General features: G+C 44.4%; 1 protein-coding gene across 1 annotated transcript in view; it reads left to right on the top strand.

Annotated features, from left to right (window-relative positions):
* The window catches only part of WDR44 (WD repeat domain 44), a 29,526-nt gene extending 8,227 nt beyond the window's left edge, over positions 1–21,299 (top strand). The window contains exons 2-20 of the mRNA XM_056859609.1: positions 336–369; positions 3,082–3,156; positions 4,588–5,248; positions 5,352–5,482; positions 5,907–6,002; positions 7,822–7,958; positions 9,126–9,209; positions 10,689–10,795; positions 11,676–11,827; positions 12,342–12,480; positions 12,601–12,665; positions 13,914–14,027; positions 15,020–15,142; positions 15,556–15,747; positions 16,014–16,115; positions 17,367–17,482; positions 17,795–17,922; positions 20,046–20,177; positions 21,154–21,299. Of these exons, the coding sequence (XP_056715587.1) occupies positions 336–369; positions 3,082–3,156; positions 4,588–5,248; positions 5,352–5,482; positions 5,907–6,002; positions 7,822–7,958; positions 9,126–9,209; positions 10,689–10,795; positions 11,676–11,827; positions 12,342–12,480; positions 12,601–12,665; positions 13,914–14,027; positions 15,020–15,142; positions 15,556–15,747; positions 16,014–16,115; positions 17,367–17,482; positions 17,795–17,922; positions 20,046–20,177; positions 21,154–21,248 (2,683 nt within the window). The 3' untranslated portion in view covers positions 21,249–21,299. The remainder of the gene's footprint in view (positions 1–335; positions 370–3,081; positions 3,157–4,587; positions 5,249–5,351; positions 5,483–5,906; positions 6,003–7,821; positions 7,959–9,125; positions 9,210–10,688; positions 10,796–11,675; positions 11,828–12,341; positions 12,481–12,600; positions 12,666–13,913; positions 14,028–15,019; positions 15,143–15,555; positions 15,748–16,013; positions 16,116–17,366; positions 17,483–17,794; positions 17,923–20,045; positions 20,178–21,153) is intronic.
* Positions 21,300–26,084: the final 4,785 nt, after the last annotated feature.

The following is a 26,084-nucleotide window of genomic DNA, read 5'->3' as shown; positions in this document are numbered from 1 at the left end:
GTATAGAGCACAATGCGCAGTGCTTTGTGTATGGATGTGTTCTCAGATATGTAGGGTTCACACTGAAAAGATGAAGCCTGATTTGTGCTCTTTGTGAACTGACTGTATCCCAGTGCATGCCCAAGAATATTCTGCAATACCAGGTGGAGGGGGCGAGGGAGGGATGGCAAAAGTCATGAGAAAATCTAAAAGTACAAAGTTCTCAAAGGGCTGTATAGAGGAAATAAATATTTGCTAGTTAACTTTAAAATGTTGAAATGTGTTTGATTGCTTCCTATTTTCACCTAAGGTCTGCGTATCTGTGTGTTTGTTTGTTTTCTTCCACCTCTCTACAGGTCACCTACCAAAGTTGGGCCACCAATACCGAAGGTGCGTCTCTTTGTATAAATGTTTGTCCGATGCAAGCAGCCTGCCTGACCTTAACAGAGAACAAGCCAGGTCATCTCATTCTAAAGACGTCAAACCTGCAGTGCCTAGGTAGACAGTGGACAGTGGAGAGCAAAAAAAGTTTTCCTCTCCTCCCAAGTTTTCTTTTTTTGGGGGGTATAGTTTGCGAGGTTTGCATTGGCGATCATTTACTTTAAATACAAAGTGAACTGCAAAGTGTGATCGGTTGCTTCATGTTCTGTTCCATAGCCCAGCATCTGAGGGCCAGGGGAGCTTAATGAGCTAATGAGGTTTTTAATCATACTGCTTTTAATCAAGTACACCAGGCCTCTTCATCACCTCCTTTTTTAAAAGGTCACAGGAGGAAAAAGTGGATTGCTATGTTTGGGGAAATGAACTGGCATGGATTCCATGTGCACAAATGGCTTGGTGAATCAGAATTATTATGAGAAGGCAAGCCAGGGGCTGCTTATCCTGTTAGCCTAAAGCAGGGGTGGGCAGTTTTTTTGACCTTATGACCACATCTTGGTCTCCACCTGCTTTTGAGTGTTTATAGTTGGATGCTGTTTCCTGGAAACAGAAAGTGCCAGCATCCAAACTAGAGCCTACACAAGCACGCAGAGACCCAGATGTGACTTTCGCACTCTGCTGCACTTAGTAGATCTTGAACTATTTTTCGAAACCTTGGGCCCACTAGCCAGTGCTGCAGTCTGATGTGTGAATGCTCTCCACAAATGGAGCCAGAGGAAACACTCCCACCGGCTGGATGTATACCATTCCCCTCCCCCCAACATTATTTGTCCTCATCTGGAGTAAGGAGTGACCCTGTTTCCAGAGACCAGTTACCTTAGGCTAGCAAGGTACAGATCCTCTCTTATCTCTTGATCATCTTGGAGCATTACCAAGGGACCCATGGGCCTAGCCTCAGTTCATCAGTGGATGGATGGCTGATTCTGGTGGCCACCAAACACTTACAAGGCACTTCGTATGTTCTTAAGCAGACTATAGACTCAGCATCCCATAACATAGATTAATTAGCGGTTAGTCTTCTAGAAATGCACCCTTGTTTCGTAAATTTAAAAGTTGTCAATATGTCATGGGAGTTCTGTTAAAAAGAACCAGATCCCACAGAAGATTTGTCCTCTGTGTCCCTAGACTTGTCCATAGTGAACTGGACATCAAAGATAAAAGCAGGAGAACTTGATTAATGACCAGTCTTTCTTCCGTTGAGTATAGCTTGACCATTCCTGTTTAGGCCCTTGGACTAAACCCATCCAACGTGTTCAATGCACATATTAGTTTTTCTTGGCCTCTCTCAACTTGAACCTAATCTCTCAGCTTTCTCCATTGACAGCTGATTTTTACCCAGCCTGCTTGCAGTCTTTCCATATAAATTGCCTTTCATGTTGGGTTCCTCTGGAAGAGTTGGGTTCTGAGATCTGCTGTTCCGTTGCAATCTTGGTAGTTTCATTCTTCTCTCAGGTCTTCCTTCTGTTCCTCAAGCATTGTCTTTTGGTGACAGAAGGAGATGAGCATTCTGATCTGAAAAGCTTTAGATTCTGTGAAAGCAAAGCTCTAAACTTAGTGTGTGGAGGCAGCACCTCCTGCTTCCCACGCAGGTAATTAGTATGCAGCCGCTATGAACAGCGACAGCACAGCTGAATCTCCGGCATTTAAGTAGGCCAGAAGTTGGTGCTCATTTGGGGAGAGAAGGAGGGGGGGGGGAGCCATTGTGTATCTCGTTGGAAAGGCCAAAGGTGATGTCATTTAGCATCCCAGGGATGTCCAAAGTTGTGGTGTCCAAAGGCCAGCTGTTGAGGAAAAGGTGATCTAGTGGGTCACCACTAGAGGAGTAGGTCATTGTATTAGCAGGAAATTGTATCCAGGGGTGCAGTCAGTGGACAGGGATGAATGTAAAGGTGGAGTTGCACTGGAGTTTGGCTTTGCAGCCCACACACGTTTTCTGTGTGGCCTTGTGGGCAGAGCATTCTCTAAAAAGGAAGTTGGACTGCCTTATCAGACATATCTCGGGCAGTCACTTTTGCTTTCTCAGTGGCTTGTGAGGAGTTAGTTTTAACATGTTCATGTGTTTCGACTTGTTTCTTACTTGCCAAAGGCCGATTCACTTATCTGTCTGTGACGCAGAAGAAGCGCCAGAATATGACTTTCCTAACTGACAAACACGTGGCAAAACAGGCTTATGAAAGTGCCCAACATGGTAGGGTTCTAAACCACACTTTGGGGAGAAGGCTTAAAGATAGGGTTAGACACATCCTTGGAGGATAGGTATATCAAATGCTATTGGCCATTATAGCAAAATGAAACCTCTAAGTCCAGGGGCAGTGTACTTCTGAATGCTTGATGCTGTTTTCTGCAGCTGTTTTCTGCAGCTGTTCTGGCTTTTTTCTGCAGACCCAGCTTTTGGGTCTCCTCAGTACTCCTGGCACTAGATGGGCTTCTAAGTCAGATCAGCCAGGGTCGTCTTCTGTGAAAAAAAATGTGTATATATACTTCTAATCTGAATGTTTTCAAATGAAACCAGTTATTTCTGTATGTCAGCAGTACAGTCACACACCCTGCCAGGCGTACAGCAGTGTATATGCTCTCTTTTGCTTCCCTGTGACGAATTTGGGACTTGGCCTTTACAAAGAAATCTTCTTTATGGAAATCTGATTATTCATGACTATTTTACAGGAACCAGGCAATGGTCCACAGACAGCAGAAAGTGAGGTAGCACTGCTGGAAGTAAAACAAGATGATCCTAAAGAGGTTTGTTGTGGGTTTCTGAAAATGCCTAAACAAGGATTTTTAAAAAGTTGTGTAACAAACATTTTTAGCAAAGCACTGAAAAGCCCTTTCACTTTTAAAACAAGTGCAAAAAAAATGGGGTTTTTTTGTTGTTGTTATGCAGTTCCCAAATGATAGTCAAAGAGAGTCACTCAAAGAGTCACACAAATTCTCCAGAATTTGTGAAAGCTAAATAACTTCCCCGTTTTGGAGTATCCAAAGTAGCTTGTAAGACTGAATTCATTAAACTGTATTAATTTATTATATGTTGATTTAAAATGCAGATTTTTTAAAAATTGAAACTATTTAAATGCAGTTTTTGAATGGAAGGTTAAAAGAGTGACTGTGACATTTGCATGGTCAGATGTTCATTCATGATGAGAAAGAGCCACAAAGTCCTTGTATTTCTCCCTTCTACCTCCCCTTATTTGGTGCAGAAATCAAGGACGTGTTGGTTGAAACACACAGCAGTGTGTTGTCATATCTGGACAGGGGCAAATGACAGGTTGTTCTCTCCACTACAAACAAGGATTCTATACCACAGTTAAATCCTGGTTGTAGAATCTCAGTTTGTGGGCAGGAAATGGGCCCCAGTGTATTGAAGTGCCCAAATTCATATGTCACAGCAAATTGTGGTTAGATCATAGGATTCCTGAACCAGGAAGTCTTCAGTCTTGGATCCATGTATGGGGAAGGGGAAGAAGAAGAGGGGGATCAAGTGAGCCCAGGTATTTCAGGCCTGCTTATGTCACAAACAAAATTGTAGTTTGTACACTGAGTATATAGCCTTTGCTTAGGCTTAAGTCTTTCTTTAAAAGGCAGTTCAGAGGAGTTCTGTTTTGCCCAGATTCCTAAACTCTTGATACCTGCAATGCACTGTTTTAAAATTAGAGGTCCTCACTACTCCCACATACTAAAAGATAATTTTCTTGATCACCGCCCAAAACAAAGGCGTTCTCCTTTTTGCTACTGGGTAGCCAAAAGGTATCTAGCATCCCCCCATTCAGGAATGGGTAACAGGAATGCTTCTCCAGTTCCCCTAAACCTGATAACAGTGTCATGGGCTGAGTTGTGGAGTCATAGTGTGCCTTTCCTACCTTGGGGTGGTGATATTTTCCCTGCTTTGTTAGAGGGAGGGAAACGTGCAGTGTAACTCTAAACAGAGTTGGACCTTTCTGAGCCCATGGACTTCAGTAGTTTAGAAGGTGTAACCCTGTTTAGGGGGGCATTTCCAGTGCTACAAGGGACTTCCCCATTGCATGAAGGGTACCCAACACAGTGGCTTAACTTTCCAAGGCATGCTTCTCTCACAGTAAATCATTGGGGAATCGTTTGGCATAGACTCTGGCAACGATCTTTCTGGGACAGCTGACTGGTTTGCGCTGCATATAAGGTATCTGTTTTGCTATTTAGATAATAGACAATATTATAGAAGAGAGCCAGAAAGCACGCCAACTAGAGGATGATGTTTTGGATCCAGCAGGAAAGGAACTGTCTGACCCCCCATCACATGCCGATACTTGGATTTCTGGAGCAGACATTCTTCAGCATATTCCTGAACTGTTGGTTGCAGAATCATCCTTAGAAGGACATAACGAAGAACATTCAGTTCAGGTCCCATTCCTGGCAAATGAAGCAGAGTACAGGCAGGTTCTTCCGCCTCATGACGATGCATCGGAGCATCGAGGTGGGGAAGCCACCGATAAATCTCCCGAACTTGCAAAAAAGCTCCAGGAGTTCAAGGCGACAGAAGCCAGTGAGCCAGAAGAGGGATCGAAGAGAGAGGATGCGGATGATGCAAGGCAGACGGAGATCTTGGATCAGAGGGCCCTGGATTTCCTGCCTCCCAAAGATTTCTCCACCGCAGAGGAGCTGCCTCCAGCCAAGCCCCCAAGGCAGCTCACCGCAGAGCCAGACATAGTTGCCAGCACTAAAAAATCTGGACCCATTCGCCCTCCCCCTCCAGCGAGCATCCCCCCTCCCCGGCCGCCACCCCCAGCGCGGCCTGCTCCACCACCAAGGAAGAAAAAAAGCGACTTAGAAGTTGAGGTGCAAAAGATAGGTGGGCTTGAAGGCAAGTTTCAGTTCTGTGAAAATGCGATTGCCTCTGAAATTCATGGCTCAGATTTGTTCCGTGTAGATTTCCTCCTTCATTAATGAGTCGCATCTTTTTGCAGTTCCTCAGGAGGCCTTTTCAGCTGGTGGGCTTTTATTGCCAAATGTACCCTCAGATTCCATGGCCAAAGATTCTCAGCCTTCTTTGGATCTAGCAAGTGCGACAAGCGGAGACAAAATTGTCACGGCCCAGGTAAGCCAGCAAGAACCCCGATGTTAAATTAGTCTGTCTTACCATGTTATAGAGGGAAGGGCTGCACTCTAGCTTTCTTTCTCACATTTGGTTTTCTGTGTATAGGACACCTTTTAAAAATGGAGAAGTATTGACACCCGTGCTCTTCCCCTCCAGTGCAGTAGTCTGAAATAGTATAACCCCAGAAACAGGTTTGCTGCCCCCTCTCCTGCTTATGAGAGCTGAGCTTTAATCTGCTCGCAATGTGGCAGCAGTTTTATATGCAGGCTGTACATTGTACAGACCTGCGTTTTGCCGTCACTCTCCAGAAATCCCATTATGATGTCTAATGTGCTGGAAACTAGGTCAGAGCACAAGAATTGTAGTGAAATAATGTGTCCTCTTTCATTTTTGCATTTAAGCAACTGCACATGTATAATTGCAGGAAAATGGAAAACCGGCTGATGGACAGACGACAGCGAGTGAAATCATCGGGCCTCAGAGACCCAGGTCTAATTCTGGCAGGGAACTCACAGATGAGGTATCCTTTGGGGAGGGATCAGGGCTGCCAAGGACTGGGAGAGGGACAAAATTCTGGGGGCCCTGGTCACCCAAAGGGATCCCCCTAGATGTGGATATCCTCTGATTTGTTTCCATAAGATTATTGGGTGGGGGAGGGATTCTTTGTGTAGGGAGCCCTCAGGAGGGTGTGATGGAAGTGTTAGTGCATATATTAATTTTTTATCTGGTACTTTCTCCAAGGTTAGCAGCATTGGCATATGTAGTTCTCTCTTGTCCATTTTATCCTCACAAATAGCCCTATGAAGTAGATTAGGCCGAGAGAGCGCCACTAGGCCAAGAATGCCCACTGAATTTAATGGCAGAATGGAGATTTGAACTCTGGCCTCCCTGGTCATTTTCAAGCAGTCTAACCACTAGACCACACCCCACCTTCAAGTGGCCATTTTCAAGCACTCCGCACAAACAGTGGCTCTCCAGAGTATGCAGATCTGTTCCGGGAAAATGTTAGGCAAATGGAATGTTATCTGCATAAGTCTCAATAGCAGGTACAGGACTATGTGCCCTCTATTCCACTTCATCTCACCTTAAAAAGATTTTTTTTTGTTGCACAATGGGAAATGTTTATATTCTCATGGGAGGGTTAGTAAATGGAGGCCCCAGTCCCTTTGCTCTTGCCTGGCGGAAACCAGAAACCCTGCCAGCTGAAAGAAAAGGCCCTCCTGACTTACTCAGGGCCACTGAGAGCCTCCTCCTCCCCCCCCTTTCCTCCTACAGTTGACGAAGTGGACTCCTGTCCAGAAAAGCTTATGCTGGAGTATAGTCTTTAAGGTGTTATAAGACTCCTTTTTATACACGTGCTCATGAAGCTGCCTTACTCTGAGGCAGACCATTTAGGTCCTTCAGGGTCAATACTGTCTATTCTGACTGGCAATGGCTGTTTTGGGCGGAAGTCTTCCATATCACCCTACTACCCGATTGTTTAACTGGTGACGTTCGGAATTGGACCTTCGGCCTTCTGAATGCAAAGCAGACGTTCTGCCACTGAGCCATGGCCCCATCCCTACAGACTTAACGTGGCCACCCCTCTGGAATTAACACTTTCCTCCCCACATTCTCAGGATCAGGAACAGGAGGCAACCATGCTGTTCATCAAATAATTCCCAGGTAGTGGCAGTGATGCCTTCTGGGGGCCCTGTGTTGTCTGCTCCATGAGTTCAGTGCACAGGCAGAGTTAAGGGCCAGTGCTGGGCTAAACCTGCTAGAATAGATAGATGGTGACCGGCCAGATGCTTCTGTGCACTGTTGATCAGTCCTTCTCCAGGAGTGCACCCCCCCATGCCACACATCAGAAGCACATTGCCCATGTTTGTTTCCTGGCAAACAGGCTGATAGTCCTGTCGCAGAGTTAATCAAAGCCATGGCCTGTGAATTCTGTAAGTTAATAGTGTATCCCAGGACATTCACCCATGTTGCCTTCTCCTTCAGGCTGGGGAGTCTCACACCAGCTAGTCTTTAGAGTACAAGAAGACAGGTCCCTGACTTACAAGCTTATAGTCTAAATACTGTCAGAAGGGAGCAACACATGGAGTGGACTGAAGAGGAAGTGAAGATAAACAAGGAAAGAATCTGCATTTAGTCCAATTATATGGGCTTATGACAGTGTATACATATGGTCATGTGGCCTTTCTTTCTCAAAACATGTGCAGTGAAAGTACATGTTCCACTTAGGAAATGAGTTTGAAAAACTTCACATTCTTCCAGCAACTGAAGATCACTCTCCTCGTGTTATATAAGCCTTACCCGGGATCTGCCCTTTCCTCCTGTTCTCCTCTGTGCAGGAAATTCTGGCCAGTGTAATGATAAAGAATCTTGACACAGGGGAGGAAATCCCTTTGAGTTTGGCAGAGGAGAAGCTGCCCACAGGCATCAACCCTTTGACACTGCATATCATGCGGCGGACTAAAGAATATGTCAGGTAGGAATTGAGATTGTTAGTTGGCATCTAGTGGTGATCTGTATTTCCCTATTGGGGTGTTTCTCTGTGTATGATCCCCCTTATCAGCCAGTTGGGATGTGTGAAATCTCTTAAGTTTGATCAGGTCCAAAGGAAGTTCTTGGGGTTAAAAAAAATGCAAAGGATCTCAGCCACAGATCCCAGTGGACCGCATAATCTGTGCATGTAGAACAATCAAGCTGATGGTCAGCTTGATTATAAAAACAATGCAGTAAAGACCAATAAAATAAAATGACAAACAATGCACCCAAACTGGATTACACCATTACAGAAAAATGAAATAAAGAAACGGTAAAATGCATCCAATATACAGACAGTATAGTATATTCAATAAGCAACTCAGTGTGAGAGTAAAAAGAAAGGTATGTGAATTTAATGCCCCACTGTGGGATGGGTGGGCAGCTGTAGGGCCAGGACCATCTCTTTTAAGGTTTGCCATTTGACCCTGAGATTCCAAGGAATGAACAAGCACCATCTTCAGCGGTCCTTTGCCTTGTCAAGCTGTGATAGGTGCAAAGGCTCTTTTCATATCACTTACACTGTGACCAAAAAAGGCTTTGGCAAAGTCCCTCTTTATTGTGATCCTCAGCTGCTTACTCCTGTTCCCAAGCTAAGACTCAGGGAGAAGGTAGAGAAAGAATACAGGACCTAAAGGAAGAGCTTTACCAGAGCCTCTCTTGGTGTTCATTGTAGCTGAGAAGGACTTAAAGAGCCCTTTGGCTGCATCTCTGCTGGGGAAGGAGCAAGCAAATTGGCAGAGCCAACGTTGCCAGCCCATTGGCCCTTATTCAGTCCAAACTATAGCCCCATTTAATTTTATGTTTTAAGTTGCCAGCCAGCATGTTAAGGACTTGTGCTCAAACCTAACTGCACCTGAGAATCTCCACATGTATTGCAACCCGCCCACCCCCATGTTTAGGTCTGGAGCTTGCATGCTGAGCTTCAGACAATTGCCCATGTGAGGTCTGGCAAAGAGACCCACAGGTGCTCCAGGCAATGGCCGTTATCTCTAAAGGGGTGCAGCTTTGCGCACGAAGAAGGCGGTGGCCACTTCTTTTCAGGTGCTGTTCCTTTGAGTTGTTTGGCTACTTGGCACATAATGCTTAAAACTGTTTTGTTTGTCAACAGTAACGATGGAGCCCAGTCTGATGACGAAGACAAAATGCAGTCTCAGCAAAGCGACTTAGATGGAGGGCGGTTAAAACAGAAAACGTAAGTCCCCCCCCCTTTTTTTTTCTTTTTTACCCCGGGATGTTTTTGAAGGGAATGGAGGAAACGTGTGTGGTTTCATGAGGTGGTTATGAAAAGCAATTCAGGTCTAAAGTGTGAGCACAGAAGGTGTCATAAGTGGGGGGAATGCCACTCACAGATGGGGAGAAAATGGGATCTGCCTTGGGGCACCTGCTGAAAATTTGGTACCAATCCAGGGATGCAGGAACAGGTTTTCTTCTGTGCTACCCCACCTTTTGTTTACATAGAGCTGGATCAGGTTGAAGATACTGTGACGCGACCAGGCTCGGGCCGTCCCACCTGCTGTTCCTCTAAGGCCTGTAGAGGGCGGGCCAAGGGAGCCTCCTCGGCCTCAGACCAGTCAGAGGGGGAGTCTGAGTCGGCCTCCTCCTCTGACGAAGCCAGGGTCTCGCCGCTGACAGACACCAGCCCGGAGCCTCCTGAACTCCCTTCCTCACGGGCCTCGGCTTTCCCACCTTATATTCAGGTTGGGCTCGGCTCCGCCCCCTGCAGGTCCCGCCCTCGCCGGAACTTCCGGTCTTCCGGCCCTCCCCCGGAAGCTACTTGTCCCGGGCTGGCTAGCCTCCCGCCGCCCGTTCCCCAGCTGAGCGGCGGCCGGGCCGGCTCGCCCCCGCCCACCCCGCGCTCTGCCCGTGGTTCCGGCCGTGGCCGGGTCTGGGCGTCGGGGGTCCTCCGGCGCTGCAAGACCGCGGCCCTCCCTGCCATCTGGCCGCGCGCTTCCCCCGCCCCGCCCCCCCCCCCGGGGTTCCGTCCGGCCCACGTTCCGGTGGGTCGTGAGGGCCGTTGAGGCTGGCTCCTCCCTCCGGTTGCCGGTCTCCGTCCGTGTCTCCCGTCTGGACGTCGGCACCTGTGGGAGAGAGAAGCTTGCCAGCTATGGCGGCGGCCCTTGAACTGCTGCCAGGTTTGTCTGGGTTTTCTCCTGGGCTTTGGGTAGGTCTCGGGTGGAGGGAGACGGTCCAGTCCTGTCGGACCCGTCCAGGGGCCGTTTCAGGACAGATACATCTTTTTTTTGCTAATGCTCAGATGCCTTTTGTAAAGCTTATAAGCTGAGTTTGATAACAGCAAGAGCCCCCCTGATGTCTGGCTGGTGATCAAAAGTACACTTCTTCTGAATATGGAGGACATTTTAAGGACACTTAGCCGCCATGCTTAACACCATATAATGATTTCTGAACACCACTTCGCAATTGGAGTGGTTTTGCTATGAGGCGAGCAGCTGCTGGGGACATTGAACATGGCTGGTGTGTTCTGAGTATTTGTAGCATTGCTATAATCGTTGATGCTAGTTAGCTGGTCAGAAGCAAAAGACAGAAGAACAGAAATGTGATCAGTGCCGAGTCTGGCGGCCCAACCTCACTGGGTAGCAGACAGATGCACCTTTCTCCTTTTGTGCTCAAAATACAGTCTTCAAGATTGCTTTTTAAAACTTTTGTTTTCAAGGACACAGCTTAAAAAGTTCTTGGGCAAATCGGTCAAAAGGGCAAGGCATCTGGCTGAAGAGTACGGGGAGCGGGCAGTCAATAAAGTGAAAAGCGTTCGAGATGAAGGTTAGTAAAAAAACAAAGGGATGAGAGAAGGATCCATTAACTTTTACAAGATGTCTAATAAGAGGGGGTATCATATTTATTTTCCTAGTTGGTCCCTGATCCAAATGTTGTCTCTGCCCAAATTCACTAGGTGGCCTTAGAATCACTTCTTTGCTACCTCACTCCTGAATTTCCACTATGGCACACTAACACCACCCTAAAGGTAAAGGTCCCCTGTTCAAGCACCGGGTCATTCCTGACCCATGGGGTAACGTCACATCCCGACGTTTCCAAGGCAGACTTGGAAACGTTTACGGGGTGGTTTGCCAGCGCCTTCCCCAGTCATCTTCCCTTTACCCCCAGCAAGCTGGGTACTCATTTGACCGACCTCGGAAGGATGGAAGGCTGAGTCAACCTTGAGCCGGCTACCTGAAACCGACTTCCGTCGGGATTGAACTCAGGTCGTGAGCAAAGCTTTGGACTGCAGTACTGCAGCTTAACACTCTGCGCCACAGGGCTCCTAACCACCCTACCATACAGAATTTTTGTAAAGACTGCTGAAGCAACTACAGGAAGTGGTTTGAGCACTCCAAAATTACCGTTATAGATATGAACTGTTGCTGTTTGTCATTTGTTTAAACATGCTTTCAGCATATCAGATTAAATGCCTTGACAGAGGAGGTAAGAGAGGAATGCAACATCTAAAGAAAACTGTGTTGATTTTGTACAATTTCTATTGTTTCAGAATCTCTATCCCACTTAGCAGTCACAGAAACCCCCCAAAAGCAGCTGTTACGTGTTTAGAGCTGGTGAAGTGTTCAGAGTTGAGGTTCGTGAAATCTTACAGGAGATAAGGCATGGTCACCATAGTAATAGACTCTGCACGTGTTCAATTTCTTAGTTTTCCACACTGATCAAGATGATCCCTCCTCGAGTGATGATGAAGGGATGCCATACACAAGGCCGGTGAAATTCAAAGCGGCGCATGGCTTCAAGGGGCCTTTCGACTTCGAGCAAGTAAAAGTCGTTCAGGACCTCAGTGGGGAGCATATGGTAGGCCGGCCTTTCTGTTTTAGGTTGGGTCAAGGGGCAGCGGATCAGTACTCCTGCCCTTCTGGGTGCTGGCGGTTGAGTGTGGCTGCTCTGGAAAACAGACCTGCCTTCCAGTTGTTTTTTTCTCTGATGGGCAGGATGATTAATTTGTATCCTGCTGTTTCTAACGTTTGAATTGTCTGATGAGAAGCTCTGCATCGTGAATGTGCAAAATGTCAAGCTTTTAACCATCACTAAAAAATTTCTGAGCCGTTGCCAAAAATGGGTGGGGGATGTACAGTACCAAGGACTATGGGAGGGGTCTTTTCAGGTTGTGGCAGGGCAGGCCAGCCCCCGCCCCTTTTCCTGTTTTCTTCTGTTTTCCTCTGCAGACAACAATATTCCTTTCCAGGTCCCTGAGACAGTGGTGAGCCTGGCTTAGCTTGGCAATGCCTGCTCGGATCTCCTTCTTCCGGAGCAGCTGTTGTGGGCTGACTGATTCCCACTGGGTTACGAGCTCTCTTTCTTTTAACAGGGGGCAGTTTGGACAATGAAGTTTTCTCACTGCGGCAGGTTGCTGGCTTCAGCGGGACAGGACAATGTTGTGAGAATCTGGGTGCTGAAGAACGCTTTTGACTACTTCAATAACATGCGAATGAAGTACAACACAGAAGGTGTGTCTTTCTTCCTCGCTTGAGTACATCCACTGCAGCTAGAAAGTTGAGGTGTATCTCAAGAAATGATTGCTGCGTTGAAAAGTTGCTCTTCAGGCTGCTCTGTGTCTTGTGTTTCAGGCCGAGTATCACCCTCGCCATCTCAAGAAAGTTTGAATTCTTCCAAGTCAGATAATGATGCAGGGGTAAGTCAAGCCTCTTTGATCTGAAGCTCTTGCACAGGGTGGGCTGGGCAGTACTGCACCCCACCCAATTGTTTTTTGACATTGGCTGACAATTTCCCTCCAACCCTTACAAAATTTCCTTTGTGATGGTCTGGTTGTCTTATATTAAACAGAGAGAACTATTTGCTTGGTCAAATGGGTGGGTGGCCTCATACTACTTTTGCCTTCCCTTTAATGTGTGGCTTGGTTCACTTGCTTGATCCATTCATTCAGCCCAGCATCAAGGGCTGAATTATGTGGGTTGATCTGCAGAGTAATAGAGTCTTGAATGGTCTTTAACAGTGTTGGACCTCCAAAATCTTTTGGTCCAGCTCTCTTCCTCGAACACAAATATTCTGAGGTAAATATGAGAAGCGGGGAATAATCCGGAGCTAACTCGACAGCTGTTAATTAAGAGCTTTACATCTTTTCTCCTAACGATTTGCGTAATTAATGATGCTCCCTCAGGGCAACCTCGAATTTGAATGCTGGAGGTAATTAAATGTCATGCAAGCAGCCTGGGTTACCTAGCCTGACAATTACTCTTTTTACAGACTTATTTAAAGATGAGGCTGATACTGTAAGCACTCATTGCAGATGGCAGGCAGGGGAGTGGGGATTAGAAAGCAAGAAGAAGCCCAGTGTAGGCAGAGCTTGTGTGAAGCTCGCACACAGCATGATTGTATGCACGGAGTTAGTGTGTTCTTTGCTGCAGTGTTCCAGATCACCTCCAAGCTTTTCCATCTGTGGAGATGTGCATTGTGCATTGGCGGTGCCTGGTTCAAAATCATAACTCTGCTTTCATTTTTAAGACAAGTTACTAGTTCTTATGATTGTACAGAAAGAATGTACTTGCAGAGCTCTGCTGCAGCGAACAGCTTTTTTGGTGTGAACATGGCCGATGGCACATTAGGGAAACTCCTCCAGTCCTCTTCTCTGCCACCTGGCAATCCCATCTTCTCAGTGTTCCACCTCGTCTCAATAGATTTCGCAGTATTTGATAACTCTTTCATTGTGTTTAAAGTTTCTAAAAAAGACTTGGCCATCTCAGCAGCTGGTTTTAATCAGCAGGTATAATAGGTCTGATAGGAGCCAGTCCAACTGGGGGGGAAAAGGCATAGATACATCGAATGAATAATAAAGGTATGGTTATCCGTGCCTTCAGAAAGCATTTGACGGTTCTAAAAACACAGTTCTAATTACTCCTATATTTTGTTGCTCCCTTAATAGGTTTGCAGCGGGACTGATGAGGACCCCGATGATAAAAACACACCATTTCGTCAACGGCCATTCTGCAAATATAAAGGACACACGGCAGATCTCCTTGATTTGTCATGGTCTAAAGTAAGACATTTTGGTGTGGATCACGAAACAGGGACATAAATACAGGTAGCCCTTTGCAAAGTGGGCCTGCAAAGAGCTGAAAATGTATGAAGTTACCATGTCACAGACGGTACATGCCAGAGCATGGCTTGTCAAGTGAAGCAGGATGGGGGCTAACAGGAGTAACAAACTGATGCATACTTGGGAGGGTGGTTATGCAAATGTAACAGGGAAAACCTACCACCTGGTGATCTACTTTTCTTATTGCGCCACTACAGTGAGAATGTTGTGATTGAACCCTTATCTGAGCAGAGGATCCTTTCATCCATGTGCTTAAGGGGCCATGAAAAACAAGATTGTGCTGTGATATATTTTTGGATGGGGGTTCCCACTTTCCTCGTGGGCCAATGACCACCATAAAACTTAGCTAACATTCCCTACATCTGAAAATCAGTAGTAATAATAGCATTTGCACAGTGCTTTCGTTGTTCAAAGCAGCTTCTCATAAATCGCAGTACTCCTTACAACAGCCCTGTAAAATAGGCTGTTCCTGTTATCTCCATATTGCTGGTGGGGTATTGAGGCTGAGTGGGAGTGGCTTGTCACTAGGGCCCTCTAATGAGTTTTTGCAACCAAGAGTGTGAACCAGTGATCTTCCAGATCGCAGCTGATTCAGTCGCTACACTATTTCAGGGATGGTGGACAAGCGGTCTTTTGGGCATTCTTGTCTTTCATTCTCAGGAATCTCAAATACAGATTTAACATCATTGGAATACAACATCACAGGAATACACATTTAACATCATTGTTGTAATTAAACCCTAGGTCATTATTAACACCTGATGGGCTGCTGGTTTTTCCACATATGTTTTTCATTTGAAGCCTAGGCATGCTGAGAGCTCTCTCCCACTCTGAGCAGGCAGGGCTTAACAGAGGATGACATTAGTTGTGAGCACTCCCTCTATACTTTATAAATCTCTGCAATAATTCATGCCGTTTCTGTCCCCCACCAGAATTACTTCCTGCTGTCTTCTTCCATGGACAAGACAGTCCGGCTGTGGCACATATCCAGGCGGGAATGCCTGTGTTGTTTCCAGCACATCGACTTTGTCACTGCTATCGCGTTCCATCCGAGGGTAAGTAACTCCCAGCTTGAAGACTGACCTGGTTTTTAACCTAGTTTTGAATTTTAAATGTGGATTGAACAGAAGAGACGTGCATGTGCAGGAACACAGTCAACAAGATGCTGTAGTTATTAAATTAAGGGTAGGATCTCTGTGGCAGATCGGGTTCGTCAACCATACGCTGGAGCACATCTGTTGTACAACCAGCCTCTAGGCATTGTGTTCGTGCAGCCACAGTATTTTCTGTGACTAACAGGAGAGTTTGAGAGTCTTAGGATGTGATCTGCATGCATTGTGTCTAACATACAGTACATGCTGGTCTCTTAACTTCACCGTCCGTTTCTGATGGAAGCCCCTGTGGGCAGGCGGATTCAAGAGCATCTCTGTTAATTGCGTTCCTTGTGGTATCGCCTGCTCTATTTTAGGATGACAGATACTTCCTGAGCGGCTCGCTGGATGGGAAGCTCCGACTCTGGAACATTCCTGACAAAAAAGTGGCACTGTGGAATGAAGTGGACGGGCAGACCAAGCTGATCACAGCTGCAAACTTTTGCCAAAACGGCAAATACGCAGTGATTGGCACTTACGATGGCCGGTGTATCTTCTACGACACAGAGGTTAGCTTTCATTACGCTTGGTTGATGCTACACATTTTATATAAGGGAACCAGCCAGCAGAATTTTGCCTTGAATTTTTACTGTGAAGCAAGTACCATTTACTACCTAGAACGAATATTTCTTCAAGCACCCACTGCCACCACTACCTGCTTTCCCCTCAAACTACCTCTGTGTCCCAACCCAGGTTTGGCCAAACCAAATCTTTTCCCCCTGAACTCCCATAGGTGTACAAGTTAAGCTTCTCCATGTAATTTTTTTTTTCTTAGCACTTGAAGTATCACACGCAAATACATGTGCGGTCCACCAGAGGACGGAATAGAGTCGGAAGGAAAATCACTGGAATTGAGCCTCTGCCGGGTGAAAATAAGGTTTGGCCTTCTCTTAACTTGAGGTTGCTCCAGTTCTTTGGGCTTCAGTCACATGAATGACTTGGTGCAGGCAATCCGTGGGATCTGTGGAGCCTCTCTTCCTCTCTGAATTAAACACAGGTCCAGAGCACCATTATGACTAGCCAGATTTATTCCAGTGGTGGTTTTCGCGAGGCAGAGCTAATTTCATCGAATTCATAGGAGTGTAAAGTCCATCAGGCCAATTTATATATACACGTAACAGAGATGGGGGAGGAGGTGTCTCAAAGAGAGGCTGGTTCAAAACAAGATCCAATCCAGAGAGTATTTCAGTTCACTCATCATCGGTATGAGACACTCCCAGCTGTAAAGTAAGCAAAGAGTAGGATGAAATGAGGATACAGTAGGAAGTTACAGATGTGTAACTGAAACAGTATCTAGCATATTTCATCCCTTTCTGATGTTAATTACTCCAGCTATCTCTCTGTAACTTCCTATTGTATCTGCTTATCTCAGTTTGTGCATTAAAAATACACTGCATTTTCACAGTGGAGATCTATAAAACCAGCAGGGAAGAGCTGAAACTAATATAAAAAAGAAATGAAATTGAGAATGTTCGCTCATCTCTGTAGAATAGTAATGTTTTATTGCGTGTTTAGAATTAATCAGTGTACAAAAGATAAAGACAGAAGTTTTAATTGTTCAGATTCCAGTAAATAAAGGATAAAGGTGAAAAGATGCACATATTTATGTGCACTTGGTATTGTAGCCTCAAAATTACTAAATAGCTGCCAAGATCTAGAAAATGTGTGTTTGTTTGTTTTCCTTGCCCCTTAGATTTACTTTATTCTGTTGATTTCAACAAAACTCCAGGATTTGGCTGGATTTTTTTAAGGTGGTGGATTTGTTTGTGCCATTTGCAGGTTTAAAGCACCTCAGCTCTAGGTGCTGTACTATAATTAAGATGAAAAAGATGGACCCTGCTGGCTAGCTTGCAGGTGGGCCAATCAAGAGAAGCACCTGTAGGTGTACATAGAGAGTGTTACCTTCAGAAACACAGCCAGATATCCCACAAACGATTATGGGACAGGGCTTCTCTGAAAATGTGAAAAGGTTGAGCTCTGGTGTGGTTCCCCCCCCCCCCTTGTTAGAAATGAAGAGCAGATGGGGAGGCTGGAGTGCAAGGCTGCAGTTCTGTCTTTTGTCTAGTTTGGCATGCCGCCGCTTGTTGATTCTTTCCACTGAAAGAAAATTTCATTTTCCCACCATCAGATCCTAGTGACGTCAAACGACTCCCGAATCCGGCTGTACGATCTACGAGACTTGTCTCTGTCCATGAAATACAAGGGTTATGTCAACAGCAGCAGCCAGATCAAAGCTAGCTTCAGGTGATTAAAAGGCTTTACAACTGGAATTTGGGGGGGGTATATTGTAAGAGATCTGTGGGTTACATCTGGAACAGATTCTATAGATTCAGGTTGATTTTTGTGTACTTCATGTCCTCTGTGTCTAAGGCCTTGGGAAAATTGGGGTAGGGGCATGTTTTTGCTTATATTCTTCTGTAGTAGGATTGAGAAGACCTGGGTTGAAATTCCCACTCAGCTCAGTGGATAAGCATCCTTCTGTGGCAAAGTACTAGTAATGGGAAAAACAGAAACGTGGGTTGAAAATGAACTGCTTTTTCTTCTTTGTGTTTGCAGCCATGACTTCACATACATTGTCAGTGGCTCGGAAGATAAATACGTTTACATCTGGAGCACCTACCACGACCTGAGCAAGTTTACATCTGTAAGGCGGGACCGGAACGACTTCTGGGAGGGTGTCAAAGGTGAAGCTCCCTCCATTGGTTGAGATGCTGTTGCCACAATGCGATGTTGAGCATCTGTGGCCATGTCTTGCGTGGTGCAAGGAGAAGTGGCCTCTTTTTTACTTGACAGAGAATTGGGAATTGCAAGCTCTGCCCACAGAACTGGCTGGATCAAAACCCTGCAGTGGCTTAAGCCCCATCCCCTGTCTTTGCACTCTACAAGTCAAACTCCCAAGATTTGTGGGCTGTTAGCCGTGATGCTATCTGGGGTCTGCAAATCTGGGTCCAAAGGCTTGCGGGTTACTGAGTGAGTAGAGAAGCTTGCTGGATGGGAAAGTGGTTTGTTCCAGCCTTGCAAATGAACTCATAAAATCTTTTCACCTACAAATTTTTTTAGTGCCCATCCACCATGCGTACCTGTGTCAGTGTGGTCAGCGCATGCTGTAGAATGAGGTGGTGGAATTCTGAAATGCTGATGTGGGCTATACCATTTCTGCATCTGGGTGGTGCTGTTTTTCCAACTTTCTTTTCTAAAAGGGAAATAAAACCAACATACTACTTGCTATTAGAAAACTAACACAGCAAGGAGAGACTGCTCCACAGAGTGTTCCTTTCTTCACTTTTTATTTTTTAAAGCAAGAAGTTTATATTTTCACTTAGGAAAGCATTCCAAGTTGTGTTTTTTTTCCCCCTCCCTGCATTCTGAAGTCATCTTCTTTATTCTGCCGCCTCTTCTGGTGACATACAGATTAGCAAATCAACCAGCCCAGTTTTTGTTAAGCTTCCGTGTCTGATCACCTGGAGATACTTAATCTTCATAGGCTTGTGTCTGTTTGCACGTCTGTTTTCTGTCAGAGCTCTAGTTTATCTTTTTTTAAAAAATCCTTATTCTTGAAGGCTTCCTGAGTTTGTTAAAAAAAATAATTAAATATTTTGTGAGAGCAATGTAATTCAAACTGCTTTTTTGGAAGTCATGAATAATCTCTTGAATGGCTGGGTGACTTAATGCCATCCCTTACTTTTAATAAATTAAAACCTGTACTGAACCCTCCTATTGCTTTTAGTAGTGGATTTTAATCATTGTCATGGTTACTTAATAATCCAGTTTTAACAGGCAGCAATCCTAGATGCTCAATAACCGTGTGAAGGATTGTTTATGTGACTGCATCACCACATCATGATCTCCCTGCATGTGGAAAGGTAGCACACTGGGAAGGAGTAGGCTTCCCAAACATTTGAACAAATTTTCACGTGGTTTCAGGGCAAGTCGCACATTCATCTGTCTCAGATGAATGAATAGCATGAGTCACTGCTTCTATGATCGACCTGTGAATTGCAGTTCTTGAGATATTCTATTCCAGGAAAACATGGTGTGAGATTCTTCCTAGACCAAAAGTAAAGCAGGTGTGTTCAGACCAGTTCACTGTGAACTTTCTTAAATGTTTTCGATCAGGACTTTTGTAAAAATCCACAGTTGTATGTGTTGGTTATCTACATAGGGCACTCTGGCAAATAAATATATATTTTTTGTCGAAGGCTTTCACAGTCAGAGTTCATTGGTTCTTGTAGGTTATCCGGGCTGTGTAACCGTGGTCTTGGTATTTTCTTTCCTGATGTTTCGCCAGCAGCTGTGGCAGGCATCTTCAGAGGAGTAACACTGAAGGACAGTGTCTCTCAGTGTCAAGTGTGTAGGAAGAGTAATATATAGTCAGAAAGGGGTTGGGTTTGAGCCGAATCATTGTCTGCAAAAAGTATCAAAGGTAATGTGCTAATCATTGTCCTGTAAGTATCAAGATAATGTGCTAATGAGGGTGTGGTATGTCATTAGCACATTATCTTGATACTTACAGGACAATGATTAGCACATTACCTTTGATACTTTTTGCAGGACAATGATTCAGCTCAAACCCAACCCCTTTCTGACTATATATTTCTCTTCCTACACTCTTGACACTGAGAGACACTGTCCTTCAGTGTTACTCCTCTGAAGATGCCTGCCACAGCTGCTGGCGAAATGTCAGGAAAGAAAATACCAAGTCCACGGTTACACAGCCCGGATAACCTACAAGAACCAACAAATATTTTTTTTATTTTTGCATTGTCTTCAGATGACTGATTCCCACTTCCTTTTCCCCTCTTTCTAGCACATAATGCAGTTGTCACATCAGCAATTTTTGCCCCAAATCCCAGTTTGATGATATCGTCAGAAACATCTGAAAAACAAGAACCCGAAAGCAAAAGCGACGATTCGGAAGCAGCTGATAACATCCCTTCTGGTAGGTATCTATCAGCTAGGACTTAAATTTGGGATTTGGATGCCTGTAGTAGGATGGGAGCCCTCTTTAAAGCAGCATGTCCATCAGTCAGTGAAGCGGGACTACAACAACTTTAATAGATGTAAACTAATTCAGACACGTCAACAGTGCATGAAAACTAGGACCTAATGAGTGGGCAGGTTAATTAAAGGAAACAAAGGATTCTAAAGTTTAATGTGTCATACATTCCTCATGTATCTCTGTCATTAGGGATTCCAAGCACTTCCTTCTGAATACCAATTGCAGGCAGTGGGGCATACCACCAGGGGAGGACTATTGCCTTGATACTCTGTTTGTGGGCTTCTCTGGGGGTATCTCTGAGAAACAGAAAGTTGGACTAGATAGGTGTGTGGCTTGATCCAACAGGGCTGTGTATGTTTTCTGAGAATATTTAGAAAACAGTGCTGCAGAGGAAGTCCATGTGGGAATGGTCCCAACAGAATTTCTTCATACTTGTCCTCTCCTTATATCTTTGGATCCCTGAGAGATCCTTCTCAGCCTATTATTTTAGTTTCATTTCTCTCCCCACCTCCCCTATTTCATAACCCTGATGAATGTCACGTCCCCTTCGATGGTATGAATAAGGTGAGGAGAAAGGACTGGAAGCCTTTGAAATGCTAAGTGAGCTGAGGGCATGTGTGTGCACACTGCTTCTGTAGTGTTTACTCTAGATAGATGACACTGCCTTCCCTACTAGATTCTTGCTTCCTTTGGTGGATCCCTTCAATCTGCTTTGTAATGGTAAGCTTGCAGCTACCTAGGGAGGCAGAGTGAACCACTCCTGGGCTCAGCTCTTTGGGAAAATGCTGAGACCACTTCTGAATACCACTAGGTTTTGTTTGGTCACAGCTGAACCCTGTCTGATTATGAGATGCTCATTCGTAAACAGAACTGTTCTTGATTGCTTGCTAAAACTTGTTTCTTCTGCTATTTTAAGGGGCTTTGAAGATGGATCACACGGAAGTGTTTCTTTCAGCTGATTTTACTGGAGCCATTAAAGTCTTCATTAACAAAAAGAAAAATGTATCTTAAAATCATTGGTTACTTGAAAGTATAATGATAACGGTACCTGGATGTGAATCATGTGATTGGTGAAACAAAGTGAGGCTGACCTTTTTAAAAAAAAAACAAAACAAAACCCTTCAGTTTTAATGCTGCTCCATTAAGACCTCTTGGCAAAGCAGCATTCCAAACTGTTGACTTCCCTGGCTTGTAGAATAGGAAGGGGTGTGGTCAAGTGACGTTGCCAATCAGCTTGTCATTATTCTGTTTTCTGAATAATTCTTTTGCTAAATAATTGTTGCCATGTGCCAGATTGAGCAAGGAAAGGGCAAGCGGAGGTTCACACATGTATGTGCCTTTTTTGGGGGGAGGGGGGTGACATGCACTAAAACTGAACTTAGGCAAATTTTTAATTTATTGAACAATGCCCGGGAAGAGGAGCCAGGAATTTGATGTTTTGTTAAGGAAGCTAAGCTGGTCTAGGATAGCAAATGAGGTCTCTCCCAGAATCCCACTTCAGATTAAAGTAATCTATTTTAAATTGGTGTTTGACGGAGCTAAAATCCTGTGGCTGGATCCTTGAATTTTTGTGAGGTGTTTTCCACCCCCAGTCCCACCCCCCAAATGGGCTAGCAGCAGCCGTGTGTCAATGTTTTATAATGTGGAATTCTTTTTTGTTGTCTTCTAATTATTGTGGACTCTAGATTCCTTTCTTAATATATAATTTCTTTTGCACACTGGAGCACAATATTTCTATGAAAGAGTCTCTCATTCCTTATTCACGGGCACTGGATTATGCTCACCTTAAAAAAAAATTAAGCTGCGTTAGAAACAATTCTTATATTTTACAACAATGTAAAATAAACTGTTTACATATTTTTTAAGCATTGTCGTTTAAAATGTTACGTTTTTTGTTTTGTTTAGAGCTAACTGAATTTAAAAGTCTTTGTAAATATTCGTATAATGTACCAATGAAACAACGTTTTGGGGCATTGGAACTCACAAAACGTTGTTGATGGTTTCTCTTGTTTCAGAGGACAAAAGATGTATCATTAAAAACTGGTCACATTGAAAGAAGTTTGTCATTTTTCCTCTGTGTGTTAAAAGATTTTTTTGCTTGGCTTCCATGGAGAGATGGCATTTGCCAATCAACCAGTTGGCGTTCCGTTTACTGAGCAGGTTTTTGCAAAATAATTGTTGCCATGATTTGGATTCTATACTGGCTTCTCTCTGTTTTCTCAGCAGCGTCTCAGATAGCCCACAAATGGTGCTGCAGATTTTTCAAGCTTCATAAAGGTGTAAAGTGTGCCTCTGAGTCAAAACAGACCCATGGTGACCCCAAAAAGCTCCACCTCATGGGGTTTTGAAGGCAAGAGATGAGCAGGTGTTGTTTGCCGTTGCTGTCCTCTGCATTACAGCCTCAGTCTTCTGTGGTGGTCTGCCATCCAAGTACCAATCCTGCTTAGCTTTGGAGCTCTGACAATATGGTCCTAGTATGGGCTATTAGGGCTGCCACAAGCTTCATAAATAGCTCTTATCAGCAGTACGTACAGCCCTTGGTCCTCCAGTTGCTGTAAATCTACCTGACATTCTCCTTTATAGCTGTACTGAGGAGTTCAGAGTTTGTATTTAAAACATTTGTATACCACACACACCCCTAAAAACTCCCAGGGTGACTTACAAAAATGAAAGTGAAAAATAGCTTTAAAAACCAGCAAGGACAGGCTTGTATACTTCTGTAACAGGCTGGTGTAGAACTAAAATACCTTTCTCCTTTGGTTCTAAAGGACAAACAGGAGTTCAGTGGCACCTTTAAGACTAATATAATATATTCCACAATAAGCTGTCATGTGCTGGAGCTCCCTTCTTCAGATATATTAGAGTACAAATCCATCAGGTGGATTTATATACATGACAGAAAAGGGGGAGGGGGTTACAAAGAAGCTGGTTCAAAGCAAGATCCTAAGAGTGATCACTTAGAATGACATGCTTCCAAATGTTAAGCAAAATGTGAAACAGTACAGAATGAAATGAGATACGAGTAGAAAGTTATACAGCTGAAGTAATTAATGCATATGAGGTAGGATATGCAATCTAATTGTACCTATAGTTAGATGATGATATGAGCCGTGACTGAACAGCTTATGCTGGAATTAAAGTCAGTCTCTAAGGTGCCATTGGATACCTGTTTTAGTGTCTTTAAAACTGCAATATGTGGATACCAGTAGATAAGCATTTTTGTTTTCCAGGGCATTCTGTTATTGTTCTAAAAATTACAGTTCTCTTACAAAAGAACTTCAAAGGGAGACTGCATCGTGAAATTGCTGAATTGCATTTCTTAACACATTCAAGATTCTTACCTGTCAGGGCTGAAGAGGCCTGGGGTTCCTAACTCATTAAGAATTGAGTCTAGTGGCACCTTAAAAGACTAACAAAATTATTCCAGCATAAGCTTTTGAAAGTCAACTTGTTTCATAAATGCACCATTGCTGCAAATATATCCCACCCATTTCAGATGTTAATTACTGTAGCTATCTCTGTAACTTCCTAATGTATCTGCTTACCTCATTTCATCCTGCACTAGGTTTTACATTTTGCTTATCTAACAACAGCTGAGAGTGTCACACCCATTCTGAGTGAACTGATTACCCTCTGGACTGGATCTTGTGACCTCAATTCATAGTATCCCCCCGTTTTCTGTTGTATATATAAATCAACTGATGGATTTGTACACCAATGCATTGGATGAAGTGAGCTCTGGCTCCTGAAAATTTAAGCTGGAATAATTTTGTTAGTGTTTAAGATGCCACTGGACTCTTCTTTCTGCTGCTTTAGACTCACACATCTACCTATCTGGAATTATCATCACTAGTTTTAGACCGTGTTTCCAGTAGATGGCTCTGTGTAGTGAGAATTTGTAAAAATGGAAGATATTTTTCTTGCTTTCAAAGGTGATTGCGTTTCTTTAAGGGGTATGTTATACAGTATATAGATGTTATTCAATCTCAGAATCAAGGTCTCCATTCAAGAGACCAAGCCACCTCACATTCTGCAAAGGGATCTCAACAATTCTTAATGCAAAATACAGTTCCCAAGATGCCCCAAGGAACTGACAGCTATACCAGGTTAATTTTTATAGCAAAGGCCTACCATTTGTATGGTTCCATGCACAGTAGTTTGAAAGGGAGACCTTCATTTAGAGTATTCTGCCAGTGAGCTGTGGTTTAAATTTAACTGATTTAGGTAATTGTTCTCCAAGGCTGCTTTCAAACAGAAAAGGTACAGTGTGTCTGTTAGAAGAAAACAAGGCTGTCAAAACTGGTTAATTAATCATTCTGCTCAATAGTCATGTGTTGGTACTTAGGTTCAGTTTTTAATGAATGGCAAAGGAAAAGAGCTAAAGCCCTGTGGCGCAGAGTGGTAAGCTGCAGTACTGCAGTCCAAGCTCTGCTCACGACCCGAGTTCGATCCTGATGGAAGTCGGTTTCAGGTAGCCGGCTCAAGTTTGACTCAGCCTTCCATCCTTCTGAGGTCAGTAAAATGAGTAACCAGCTTGCTGGGGGTAAAGGGAAGATGACTGGAAAAGGCACTGGCAAACCACCCTGTAAACATAGTCTGCCTAGTAAATGTCAGGATACCTTTACCTTTTTTAAAGGAAAGGAGAAGGAAAGTATCAGCAGTTAAAGTCCTAAAAATATAAGGAGTAGCAACATAGTGGAGTAAGAGTGTTTTCATTTGCTTCCCAAAGGAGCTAAAACAGACATCTGACAATGCGGTCTCACCATCAAGGCCCTGTGTCCTTGTAGATGACAACCCACTCTAAATTTGGTGTCATGTTTTCCTTACTTTCTAATGTGAAAATGGAGGAAACAACCTTTGCTCCTGACAACATGCCCTTCCAGCTTGCATTTGCTGATGGGTCTTTAGGATAAGCTAGAGGTATAAGCTCAGCACTTTCTTCTTCCTGGTGAAATGTTTTAGACAAAAGGTTTGCTCTGGAGTGATTGACTGATACTGTTTATCAGTGGCAGACCTACATTTTTGGGACCCTGAAGCTTGAAATGTTATGGGGGCCCCTTTGCAACCACCAACAACAGGGCAACATCCAACAAGGTCCAAAGAGCCTTGCTGCCCTTGCAAGGACCTTGAGGCCCAAATGGAGGAGAACAGGGTGGTGAGGCCATATGAAATGGGTATTAGAGCATATTCTAAGGTCAATATTAAGTACTTCAACCCATTGGCTTATTAGTCTATCAATAAAATAGCCTTATTTTAATAACAAACACTTTAAAAAACATCGAATTTGTTGAAAAATTCACTCATTAAAAAAAAAGTTGTTTCAGGGCCCCTTCGGGATTAGGGGCCCTGAAGCTTAAATTTCATTAGTTTCATTGTAGATCCGCCACTGCTGTTTATGAGAATCTAGCCTCTTGATTGCTATCTTCAATGGTTCTTAAATCTGGCAAGCTGGGTTTTCAGGATAGCCTGCTGGTCAGAAGTTGCTATCAGAACCACTAACAGCAGGTAATACCAGTAGGTGCAGCTGGCACAATCAGCCACTAGACCTGTAGATCTGCATACCCAGGCTCAGAGGGGCCGGCCTCTTTGGTAGCTGGGCATGCAAAATGACACTTTTGATAGGCCAGATCGTCCTCCAAGCTGCACCTGCCCCTCCGGATCCCAGCAGCAACCACTCCAGCTTCACCAACCTGATAGAATAAGAAGTTTTTCACTTCCTTGAGTGTTGGACTAAGATGGGGAGACTCAGTTTTTAATTCCTGCTCTGGTATGGGAGCTGGCTGGGTGAGGTTGAGCTAGTCCCACACTCAGCCTAACCTACCCCACACAGGCTGGTGGTTGTGTGAA

Source organism: Euleptes europaea, chromosome 13, assembly GCF_029931775.1.
Source record: "Euleptes europaea isolate rEulEur1 chromosome 13, rEulEur1.hap1, whole genome shotgun sequence".
Classification (NCBI taxonomy): domain Eukaryota; kingdom Metazoa; phylum Chordata; class Lepidosauria; order Squamata; family Sphaerodactylidae; genus Euleptes; species Euleptes europaea.
This window is presented reverse-complemented; position numbering and strand designations above follow the sequence as displayed.